Source organism: Rattus norvegicus, chromosome 2, assembly GCF_021556685.1.
Source record: "Rattus norvegicus strain SHRSP/BbbUtx chromosome 2, alternate assembly SHRSP_T2T, whole genome shotgun sequence".
Classification (NCBI taxonomy): domain Eukaryota; kingdom Metazoa; phylum Chordata; class Mammalia; order Rodentia; family Muridae; genus Rattus; species Rattus norvegicus.
Genome location: NC_141535.1, coordinates 217,397,174 through 217,410,041, shown reverse-complemented (window position 1 = coordinate 217,410,041; position 12,868 = coordinate 217,397,174). Strand labels below are relative to the sequence as shown.

Genomic DNA, 12,868 nt, shown 5'->3' with positions numbered 1-12,868 from the left:
AATATCAATAAAAATGAGACACACGTATCATACTTGTGTGACCGCCACAACATATGAGACCTAGGTGTCCAGAATGAGTGGAGTCCTACAGAGAACTGCAGGAGTATGAGGAGTCTCCCCGTGTGTGTGTGTGTGTGTGTGTGTGTGTGTGTGTGTGTGTGTGTGTGTGTGTGTTAACCATTTGTAGTTATTAGACTTTCTTAACTCTCTTAAGGACACACACACACACACACACACACACACACACACACACACACACACACACTCAATTAGAGAAGGTCAGAGGACAAAGAGCAAAGTTCAAACATGTATACCTGAAAAATTTCTCGTAGCCAGCATAGTTGTCAAGATGGCACCCTATCAAAGAAATAAGAGAAATTGATCATAGTTGCCCCTAACAAATCTCTGACCTAAAACATGTAGTTAGGGCCCACAAAGCTCTGGGTTTTATTTTTAGTTGCAGACTTCAAGTTGTCTCTCTCTTTTTTTTTTTTTTTTTTTTTTTTGCTTTGTTTTATTTATTTGTTTCCTGAAAGCCCTACCCTGTGGTTCTCAGGATAGCTTTAATTTTCTGAGCCATGTTTAGATTATCAAACTGAACAATTGCTTTCTCTAAGGAAAGCAACCACAGCACACACTGCCCCATCCAGCTGACTTGCATCCCAGGCTTGATTATGGAACACGCTCCATTTCCCTTCGATCCAGGAGGACTGACTATTGAGATCTATAGTGCTAAAAGCTTGGCTAAGACTTCAGCTAACCATTGGACTGAGCATGGGGACCCCAATGGAGGAATTAGAGAAAGGACTGAAGGAGCTGAAGGGGTTTGCAACCTCATTGGAAGAACAACAATATCACCATCCCCCCCATTCCCTGCACCCCCAGAGCTCCCAGGGACTAAGGCTCCAGCTGAACGTGTAGCGGAGGATGGCATTGTCTGGCATCAATAGGAGGAGAAGCCCTTGGTCCTGTGAAGGCTCGTTTCCCCAGTGTAGTGTATGGGAATGCCAGGGTGGTGAGGTGGGAGTGGGTGGATGGGAGTGAGCTGGACCATACTCATAGAAGCAGGGGGAGGGTGGAGAGGGGATGGAGGGGGCGGTAAAGGGGATTACATTTGAAATGTAGATACATAAAATATCCAATAAAAAATGCAAGAAAGATTTCTGCTTTCAGTAGTTTTCAGCTCACCAAATCAAACCCCTCACCCCTCCCACAACAAAGTCGAATTTCTTACCTTCAATTTCCGTCGAGCATTAAATTTCTTCAAGCAGTCTACAGTCTCCTGCCTGTGCATCATGGAGGCAACAGTAGAACGTTGCTAAAGGAAGAGGAGAAAGAGGGACTTGATATTTACAATGTACCAGGGACAGTAAAGAGTCTCAGTTTCATCCAATCTTTACTAATGGTGCCTACACGAGTACTGTCAACTTGCAAATATTTGATTGCCAGAGTGTCCTTCAAAAACCCCTGGTTTCATCAAGACTAACAGTGACTGAGCTCACACGCTGATGAACAGAAGGTACAGAGATGAAGATCATTAACCTCTCAGATCATCATTTAGCAAGCATCTCCTCACATTCTACTAGAATAACTTCCCCTTACTTAGCAGTCTGTCCTAACCCTAGACATTTACAGAAGTTTTCAGATTCCCTTACAATTTCCTTGGTTTTCCCTTAGGGCTTCTACAAGACAGTCAAACAATCCTGTACCATGTAAAACTATCTCTAGCTTCTAAACCTCACATGTTTCTAAGGCTGCTTAGTGATAGAGAATTAGACTTTGTAAAATTTTCCCTTCTGGGATGCAGGAAGTCTTCATGTCATTTCCTTAGTCCCTGCTCATAAGTCTTTTCAATAATTGGTATGGGAGCTACTCATTCCGCTTACTGCAGACAATATTACTTAGCAATTTGTGCAGTTTAATGTTTGCTACCGGCAATGGTGGTTTTCGCTATTACAAATTCATTTCTTAAATACCTCAAGTCAAAAATGCATTAAGGTTTATCTTTTTCTGTAAGATTATTTTAAGCCCATGAAAAATGACTTAGAAGTTTATTCTTTGATTTTGCTCCTGGGGTGTATGGGAAAGTGACTTACACAGATCCATGGGTGTTTCAGGGCCTCAGAGGCTGTGATGCGTTTGGCAGGGTTGATGGTCAGCATTTTGTTGATGAGGTCTTTGGCTTCAGGTGTCACTGTGTCCCATTCTGGTGATGGAAACTTCAAAGATAGAAATTAGTAAAGGTTTTAAAAATAGAGACACTAAGCCAGACGTGTTCATACATGCCTCTAATCCCAACATTGGGGAGGCAGAGGCAGAAAGATCAGGATTTTTAGGCAAGCCTCAGACATAAGAAAATGGTCACCTAGTATACGTGAGATCCTGTCTTAAAACACACACACACACACACACACACACACACACACACACACACACACACACACACACTCAGAGAGAGAGAGTCAAGTAGAGAAAAGGCAAACATATTCCTCATTTTTATAAAGAGTGCATTGCTTCATAAAATTTCCCATTATAAAAGTTAAATTATATAAAAATAGATTAATTCATACTACTGTCTACTGCAACCAAGAAAATAACTAACAAGATAAAGTTGGTCATGTTTATTTTCAATTTGACCCACTGGATTTGGTGTGAACATGTCTGAAATATTAATGTGTAAATTCCTAAAACACTTAACTAGAAGTAATGCTTGCAAGATAGCCATGGTTTTGCAAGTGGGCGTCCCATGAGCTGACTGGAGAAAGAAATCATCTTGGATTGTCATGATCTCTCATTCTACCCAACAAGACATCATTTCCCCTTCACACTCATTTGAAGAAGGGTGGACAGTACATAGCAACTGAATGGACAGTGGCTGGACCAAGAAGCAGATTCAGACCACTCCCCAAAGCCAAATTTGCACTCACAAAAGACTATGGCCATGGTTTGGTGATCTGTTGCTAATCAGATCCACCACAGCTTCCTGACTCCCATTACATCTGAGAAGTGTGCTCAGAAAATTGACCGGCTATAACAAAAACTGCAGTGCCTACAACTTTATGACAACACCCCTGCATATGACACAATACTCCAAACATTGAATGAATTGGGCAATGAAGTGTTAATTCATCTGTTACAGCCACCTGGCCTCTCCCCAGATGGCCAAACATCTTTAAGCATTTAGATAACACTTTCACAACTAACAGAATGTAGAAATGCTTTCTAAAACTTCATGAATTTTTATGCAACAGAAATAAACATATTTCTCACAGTCAAAAATATATTGATTGCGATGGTTCCTGTTTTGATTAATAAAGATGTGTTTGGGTCTAGCTATAACGACTTGAAATTTGTGGTCTGACACTGAAACCTTTTCCCTCTACCCAATGCCTATGCTAACTACTTTTGATAATTAACTGTCTTTTCATTTGATAAGTATATTTTGTACCAGATAAAACTTTCTTCATAGGCTAAGACAAATTTACCCCACACTAGTTGATAAATGACAGATTATCAAATTATTAAATAAATAGCGACAATAACCCTTGCTCTTGGCAGTAAACCAATCAACCCTCACCCAAGCCATATGGGTACTTAATACATACATCGTATGCTCCAGCCTTGATCTGCTGATACAGTCTATGCTGATCTTCATCCCAGAAGGGTGGGTATCCCACCAGCAAGATGTAGAGGATGACGCCTGAGGAGATCGTAACAGACAATGAGTTATGTGTCTGACCAATACGGTATGAAGACAGAGGTTAGCAATGGGGATGACTTCGGCGAGACACACTGTGTCCTGTTCTAAAGCCTTCCTCTCTGGAGGGTGATAGCTCTTCCTTTCTCTCCTGTGCTCCACACTGACATCTTGTCAGTCCACCCTGTGGAGCAAATATTGTAAAGAGGCAAGTAGGGCAACGCCTGAAGATGAAACGCTCCTTCATTTCAGAGGTCGGTTTAGCTTTCCATCTTTCTGTATAAGATTCTACACGGGTCGATGCTTTACTTTACTTTTTGCTATCTACTTCCTTATCTACTGACAGTGAGGACCTTTGCTGACTCTAGTGCCCTGGTTGCAAATTTGTGCTCTAAATACACCAGTGTCTCTTGAGATGCTGCTAGCATATAAAAAGACATAACCATTTTCTCTTCAATAATGCATTTTCAAAACTAAAAGCTTTTCTATCAAATAGACCTCACCAAAGAACCATACATTACAGGAAAGTAAGAGGAGGGAGAAACTGCCTGCAACATCCAAAGTCATAAGCACAGAGTCAGAATGCAATTTGAGATTTATTGCAAAAATACATAACTAAAGGCATGGTTGGTACACAGAGGGGCCAGGACCCAGGATCCCTTCACAGATATCAGCATCTGTGCATGCTTACATCACGTTGATAGAATTGTGGAAATCATTAAGTGATGCAGTTCTCTGTATTTGAGATACTGTTCAGATTACTTAACCTAAAACAGCCATACGATGCTGTAAAGGATGTGCAGTGCTGTGTTGTTTAGAGAAGGAAAAAGTCTGCATACACTCAATGATATAATTGTGTTTTCTTCCCCCAAGTATCTGATTTATGACGGTTCAGTCTGTAGATTTGGATGCTGCCCACCCAAGAGTAATTGCACTTATAAGTTAGTCAACGTGCAATTCAATATTTAAATAAAAACTATACTCATAGACTGTGAATTTTACCTGAAGCCTTCTATGTATATATTCCAGAAATAAAATTATGGTTTTGTTTGACTTAAAATATCCTCTAGTTGCTTTTCACATACTACTAACCTGCCAAGGTCTTTGTTTCTTTTGTAGATTTTGCTAGAGGAAGGACTCAGGTTCCTACAGCCTCACGTGTAAGCTTCACCCTTGTTGCTTCCTTAAACTCGGAAAGGCCAAGGCAGAAGAGTGAGGCAGGTGGAACTCTGTCCAGATGCCTTGGGACTGTTTCTCCCCTGAGAGCTGGGGTCCCTTGGCTCTTGGAGCTCCCTGGTGAGGGAGACCTAATGCAGCTCTTGTCTATTAGTCTGAAATTATTCACGCGAAAGTCACTATTGAATTAAAATGGCTTTGAAGAAAATTGTCTAATCTCCTCCATATTTTATTGTCTACTTCCAGAACACAGTTTGATATAGCTTCTTAGAATCTAGCCCGTAGCTAGACAATCTGAAGCTGAATGCTTGCCTAGGATGCCCAGATCCCTGGCTGGGTCTGATCATTGTAACTGAGGAGCAAGCAGACAAAACCACCCAGCAAAGCTGACCCAGCAACGGCCATGTGGTGGGATGATACTTTATCTTGGATGTTGCCACGTGCCCATACATTAGTGTTTTGGTTCCCTGAGGAGCTGCTAGTTTTTTTTTTTTAATTTTTATTAGATACATTTCTTTACCTACATTTCAAATGTTATTCCCCTTTCCTCTCCATAAGACCCCATTCCCTCCTCTCCCCCTCCCCCATATGGTATTCCCCTATACATCCCCCTTACTGTCCCCCTATATTCCCCTGTACTGGGGGTACTGTATTGGCAGGGTCAAGGGCTTCCCCTTCCACTGGTGCCCCAACAAGGCTGTTCTCTGCTACATATGCAGTTGGAGCCCTGGGTTAGTCCATGATAGTCTTCCGGTAGTGATTTAGTCCCTGGAAGCTCTGGTTGGTTGTCATTGTTGTTTTTATGGGGTTGCAAGCTTCTTCAACTCTTTCAATCCTTCCTCTTATTCCCCCCAAGGGGGTCCTGTTCTCAGTTCAGTGGTTTGCTGCTAGCATTGACCTCTGTATTGGACAGGCTCTGGATGTGTCTCTCAGGAGAGATCTATATCCGGTCCCTTTCAGTATGCGTTTTTTAGCTTCATCAATCTTATCTAGTTTTGGTGGCTGCATATATATGGGCCACATGTGGGGCAGGCTCTGAATGGCCATTCCTTAAGTCACTGCTCTAAACTTTGCTTCCATATCCCCTTCTATGGATATTTTTCCCCTTTTAAGAAGGAGTGGGAGCATCCACATTTTGGTCATCCTTCTTCTTGAGCTTCCTGTGGTCTGTGGAGTGCATCTTGGGTAATTCGAGCTTTCAGGCTAATATCTACTTATCAATGAGTGCATACAAAGTGTGTTTTTCTGTGATTGATAATATTCAGGATAATATTTTCTAGTTCATTCCATTTGCCTATGAATTTCATGAAGTCATTGTTAGCTCAGTAGTAGAGGAGCTGCTATTAAGAGGTGAGGCCTACAGCTATCTCTAACTACTGGAATATGTTGAACTCCGGTTGCTTCTTCTTCTTTTGCTCCCTGGTCATTAGGTAAGTGGTTTTGTTCTGCCATGTGTTCTGTAAATTCTCTACAAGGTCACCACAGGTCAAAATGATTCAGAGGCCAATATATCGTGGGCTGTAACTTGTACAACTTCAAGCCACAATCAACCTGTCATTATCTATGACAATTTGTCATAAAATGGAAAAGTGATTAACATGGAATAAAATATTTAAAATAATAGTCATCTAAAAAAACTGTCATAGCTTATATACCAAAGGTGAAAATGTATTTTATAAATTGCACTGTTGTAGACTAATGTGCATTAATTTAATTTTCATATTTTTTTATTGTCTGATGGAACAGATGATTCTAAACAAACTTACTTTTCCACAATGAGAGAAAAGAAATTCATTTTAAATACTGTTAGTTCTCACCTATGGTGCAAGGAGAAAAAACCATTTGTTTTATAATCCCAACATTGTCTGGTGACTCTAGACATTTTCCTAATAAACACGGAATTAGGTTGTTAAAAATGATGGCCTTGCAACTGAGGCATTTCCCGCTTTGACTTAGGCCTTTCTTTCCTGAGGCTTTTGTAAGCAATTGACATCTAACATTACTTCTCTGGGAAGTGGAAGTCATGGAGTCCTTTTGTCCAAGGGAAAGCTAACAATGCACAGTACACATGGACTGCACAGCAATGTCCTCAAGACTGAAATCCTTCACACTGCAGGAAAGCTTGCTAAGCCCCAGGAAGGTCCATATCAAAACTTTCCATCCTGAAAGGAGGCTCTTTAAGATAGAGGAAGAAAGCAACTCACAAACCTTATCTCAGGAAGTCCCTAAAACTTAACAGATCCATAAGGCCTTCTTTGACCAGAGTTATATGCACAGTAAGCACTGGTATGGAGAGGAGACTCTCCCACTGGCCAAGCTGCCTTCACACTGCTGAAAGTTCCAGGATTGCAGCTTTTGTGAGTTGCCACCCATAGTAGGGTGGTTCTTTGGTCACTCAGATGCTTTTGAGTTATCCATGTTCATGTAAGTAACACCCATAAACTCACTGGCTCACCAATTTGGACTGCAGTGTAATCTTCCTTGATCTCTCACTGCTGCCAAATTTGGGGTGAGCAGAAATTTGTTCAGAAACCTCACCAGGAAAAGTCACACGCCATCTCATGATTTCGTCATTTGATAAATGACAATGCAGTTTCTATAGAATATATACTTTTGGTAGCATAAATATTAGAAATAAAAAAATACTTTAGACTCAAAGACTTAGACAAAAGAAGAGTACTATTGGGTAACTGAGGTAATATTGTCAAGGCTTCTTTGAAGTATTTTGTTAAGTTTCTTTGGATTTTTTCACTAGAATCCAAGGGCTTCTGAATTATGCTTCCTTATAGTTCTATTCTCTGGAAATAAAGAATGGCTGGCCGAGTTGTATAATCTTGCATCAAAGCTTCTTCAGAAGTAATGTTCTTTGCATGTGTTTTTAAATCATCACTTCATTTAATCCTATATAGTGGCATATATGCAGCTAATAGCATTTTGTAACAAGCAGTTAAGGTACTGGCAGGCTTGTTGATTGGTAACACTTTCAAAGTTCTCTGCAGCTACTTTTCTTCCATGGTAGGTCTTCTCCATTAAATTACCTAATTGAAATGATCCCTTACATGTGCATCTGGGGGTTACCCTAGACAATGGCTCACAGGGGTGTCCAACAGTCAACCTAACCTAGATGAAATCTCACAGGGGTGTCCAAAGGGTTAAACTACCTTAAATGATCGCTCATGGGGATATCAAAGGCACTGCTGGAGGTTTGTCTCCTTGGTGATTCTAGATCTTGTCAAGTTGACAATTAGCATTAACACCTCAATGAACATTTCAGGAGTGCTGGTGTGACCTCCACACACTGGTCTGTTACGACCTGACCTAACTGGCTTTTGCTAACCACTGCCTGAACGTTTTTTTTTACAAGTTGGTATTCCAATCCTATCTCACCTTTTTAAAAATAGAGGAAAACTTTTTCCATTACCTAATTACTCTAAGGTGCAGCCATACGGGAAAGACCAAGTGATGGTCCATTTCTTTTGATTTTTATTAACCTGTTTTTAAAATCACTCATTTACCTTATGAGTCTTCCAAACTTCAGAACACCTCTTAGATTTTACTATCATAAATAAATAGAGGTGTGTGTGTGTGTGTGTGTGTGTGTGTGTGTGTGTGTGTGTGTTTTAACCTAGTGTGCTATTCTTCTTAGTAACCTTGTAACAGCTCCATCTCTGGTAGGTGGAAATGAGCTTCACGTGAACAGAAACTCAGTGTTATTTAGCTTCTTTCCCCTTCTGGAATGACAGGGTACTCCTATACTCTCCAGGACAAGATATCAGAGAGAGTAGCGCACCAGCTAGTACTACAAATGACAGGAGGGACACATACAGCAAGACTAAGCGTGACCACATACGTGTGTTCTGTGGAGACACATACACTGAAAATGAGTAGACGGAGACACAGTGATGAAACCTACGTATCAAAACAGATTTAAGAGAGAAAGGATAACAAATTAATAACAAACTTGTGAAACAAGAAAGAGGCCAGGGAAAATGTGAAGACAACGCGTGACAGTGGCCGTTGCTGTGCCGTTTTAGTCAGCTGTATTATTGACCTACACATGGAGCCTGGTCTTTGTACAGATATACTGACATGACATTTAGATTTTGAATAAAACACAAAGATAGGGGAATACGTGGGGGAAAGATGAAGAAACCTTAGCCATCTACTCATTATGGTACTCTCTCCTTCTGTATATTTCAACATTCCTAAAATCAACAGCATGAAATTTTTTTTGACACAATTGGTTACACATAACATTGTTAAATGGTGCTGTCTTGTTTTCTTTGGTTCATGTATTAATTTGCGCTTGGAAGATATGAGAGATGTTTGATTAATCAGAGTTTTGAGAAGCACTGATTACTGATTAGGAAGAAAGCCTACCTTATCAAAAACATTCCAAAGTTATTTTAACGAAAGCTAATATTAGAAAAAAATGATTAAGCCTAAAATCACATGAATGATCAAACATTTTAACGCTGTTCTCATGGAAGAAGAAACGATGGACAGCTGAGAAACTGTGGTAAAGTTAAAGGAGAAATCACACAAGACATTTAGTTCACCTTGCTAAGTGGAGCACACTATACTATGTGCCTACAGGGGGACCTGGAAATGCACAGTTAGCCAGAGAGAACTGTGATAAGATGAGCATGGCTCACCCATGTCTTCTAATGCTCTTAGGCTGGAAAGATAAAGAACAATCATGGGTTAAACAGGAACTAGAAACATCAAGGCTATCAGGATAAAAGTCATTTCTCAGAGGATAAAACTGTCTATACCATGGAATAGTGTTGCCAAAGATAAATTATAAATGTTGATATTGCCCCAAATAGAAGGTCTGGGTAGATAGCCAAGATGCCTAAGGAGCGTCCACAGTGAACTGAATGTATGAGTTGTCTCAAGAAATTTGTATGTTGAAACCCTAAACCTCTTATGATGCTTTGTGGGAGTGGAAGGTAGCTAGTTCACAAGGGTGGAGCCCTCAGGTATCCTGTAGAGGTCACACTAGCTGAAGAGTAAGAGTGGGATGTTGCCAGTGTGTAGCTTTGAAAAGCGTCCTCACTAGAAGCACCGCTGGTTTTGCTGTCTTAGTGTCCTGTTCTCCAGAACGATGTGTCATCCATCTGTGCGGTTCACATGCTGCTCTGGGCTGCTTTGTTACAGCAGCCTGGTTGACACTCATATGCAACCTTTGCTGTATTGTGTAGATCCTAAAATCTGCTGCCTCACAGGAGACTCTGGGTGGCTTGGGCACTGGTGTGCAGTGTGATGTGTGTCAGACTCACACGCAAGCTTGGAAAGAAAGGAAGACCCTGAGCCTCGCCTGACAGACTTTGTCTATTGCAGTTGCCTTTTTTTTTTTTAAAGGAAAGCATTATGTGTAAACACAGAACATCATGTAGTGCAGGAAACAGATGCATGGTTTTTCAAGGGTGCAGTTCAGTGGTGTCAAGTAGATTCACAGTGTTAAGAGCAGCTCTCCCGAAGGCTTGTGTCTCACAACACTGAAACCTCTCCTCTTTTTGACTTTGTGAATTAAATTACTTCTGTTACCTTAACACGTTCGTGCAGGGTGTTTTCATGCTATTCTTCTATTTCACTAATGCAATGCCTTTATGTTCACCCATCTGGTAGTGCATGTTGAGAACATTTTCTGTCTTTTAAAGGCAATATAATATACTATTATATGTGGCATAATGCTTAATAGATAAACCTGTCAATAGGTATGTTTACCTTCTTGTGAATGATGCTGTTATGAACACAGGCATACACAATATCTTCAAGACTCTGCTTTCAAGTCTTTTAAATACACCCCCAGGAGTGGGGTTCCTGGGTCATGTGACCTCAGAGAGTTTTATCTAATACTTCTGGGGCATGTCCCAGAAAACTGAACTTTTGATAAGACTTCAGAACATATTGAAATATAATCTGTAGTTCACACTCTGAAAAGCACCAAATTTGGGAAATGTATGTATTGCACGTACATATAAGAGGCATTCTTAAAAGTCTTCACTGAGACATTTAAGAAAATGTCATTCATTCTAAGGAGGAGGGCACTGGTAAAGACTATATTTGAGCACAAGGCCCTCTGGGTGGTGACTGTTGAAGCTGGTGATAAACTGGTGGCCCAGTGTCAGGAAGCTACAGCACTGACTGTAGCAGCTTACTGTCAACTGGGCTGGGATTTCAGAGTAACAAAACATGCAGTGTTGACTTATTCCAGCTAAAGTATGAAAAGGCTGGTTCCCTGGAGTTATGTGGCTACGAACACACAGTTCACTGTGCAAGAAAAGCAGAAACATGCTCTATAGTAGTCCAAAGGTTTGGCCAAAGTCATGGTGCATTCTGTGACCACTAGCAATATACTCTCACTCATGATCCTTCAGAGCGACATCTAATAAGACAAATAAAGTCCTAAGAAGCATGACTATATTTTGAGAGGCGAGTCTATGCTTACTGGATCCCTCCTCCTCCTCCTTTCTTTTATTTTTAAGGAATTTTTATGGGAGAAATTCTATTAAAAGCCAGCAATCTAGTGACATCTATAAACATTAGTCCAGTAGGGACTTTATATATAAGAAAACCATTGAAACCAATTTACTACTGGTAATGGCAGAACACAGGGTTATGTTCTGGCTTCCTTTGTGTTAACTATTTACATTTCACTAATGGGCTGGTTGCTTTCAAAGGTCAGGTAGCAGTCAGGCCATACTCTGAGATCATAAAAGCAAGGCAAGGGTGCTGCCGAGACTTCCCATGTTTCTAATAGTGTACACTGTAGAGAGAATGTCTTCTGTCTGTATGGATGTGGCACCTGTCAGTAATAAATCTGAATGCCTATGGCTTAGGCAGGAAATAGGAGGTGGGACATCTGGAGGCAGAAAGGATTCTGGGATAGAGCCAGGCACAGGAGATTTGCCTGAGAAAATGTGGTAAGATAGGTGTATGGTACTCAACAGGTGGTTAGCCATGTGGCAGAATGTACATTAGAATATATGGGCTAATTTAAATTATGATCTAATAAGAGAAAAGCCTAGTTAGATGGCCAAGGTATTTGTAAATATATTTTGAGTCTAAGTCATACTTTTGGGAGCATGGGACTGGGAGGAAGGGACAGACCTAAGTTCTACAGTACAGCCTTCCTTTAGTCTCTAATGGCTGTGTTTGCTGCACTGTTCTGTGTCAACTACTAGTATGACAAAGACTCTGTCATGGTGAATGCTTACAGCCCAAATCACATTAAATAATAGCTCTTTCTCTGGAATTCTTTCGTTAAAAAATTACCTAACATCATTTCTTACTATACAATCCAGTATCTATTTAAAACAGATAAACAAAAAGCAAAACAAAACGGAAAACCAATAAAAAACCTAATTGGACAGACATAGAAGAGCTGATGAATGAAGAAGTTTACCCTCAAAGCAAGCCATATGCTAAAATAAAAAAAATGTTAAGCAAGAAGATGCCATTTTATAACTAAATTTAATATTCCTTCACGTCAGCTGAGAGGACATAACAAAAACGTCAAACAGTGAGTTGAAACAAATAACAATGAGGAAGAGGTGAAAAAAAGAAAAATCCTAGTAAATGGTGCCCAGTGGTGGTCATTTCCCTAAATATGTGCTATGAGAGGTTTTAGTTGAATATAGCAATGGGTCATGTGGCCTCTGGAGAATTTCTAGACATGTGACTAAAAGATGTCTATAGTCTCTGCATTTCTTCCCTTCTGTTCTATCTGCTTTCTTCACTTTGGGTCAGACTCCTGTTTAATTCTTGGGAATGGTAATCCTAGTCATTCAAGCAGTATGTATGGAAAAACCTGTAGCACTCATCTGGTTCCTCCTCAAGGCTGAAGACACACAAATACAAGGCACTGTCTTCAACCTCCGGATACTTTGGATTCCAGTTACAACGACATCTGGTAGGACAGCCCACTCTTAAGGGGAGGCAATTATCTATGATGGCCAGACTGCATCCTGGAGCAGTACACAAACACCA

General features: G+C 40.5%; 1 protein-coding gene across 50 annotated transcripts in view; it reads right to left on the bottom strand.

Annotated features, from left to right (window-relative positions):
* Positions 1-12,868, bottom strand: part of Camk2d (calcium/calmodulin-dependent protein kinase II delta) — a 263,664-nt gene that overhangs the window by 56,914 nt on the left and 193,882 nt on the right. For all 50 annotated transcript variants that reach the window (XM_087615924.1, XM_087615914.1, XM_087615915.1 and 47 more), the window contains 4 exon segments: positions 3,606-3,700; positions 2,097-2,219; positions 1,235-1,318; positions 315-357 (listed from right to left, as the gene is read on the bottom strand). In XM_087615924.1, coding sequence (XP_087472050.1) covers positions 315-357; positions 1,235-1,318; positions 2,097-2,219; positions 3,606-3,700 — 345 coding nt within the window.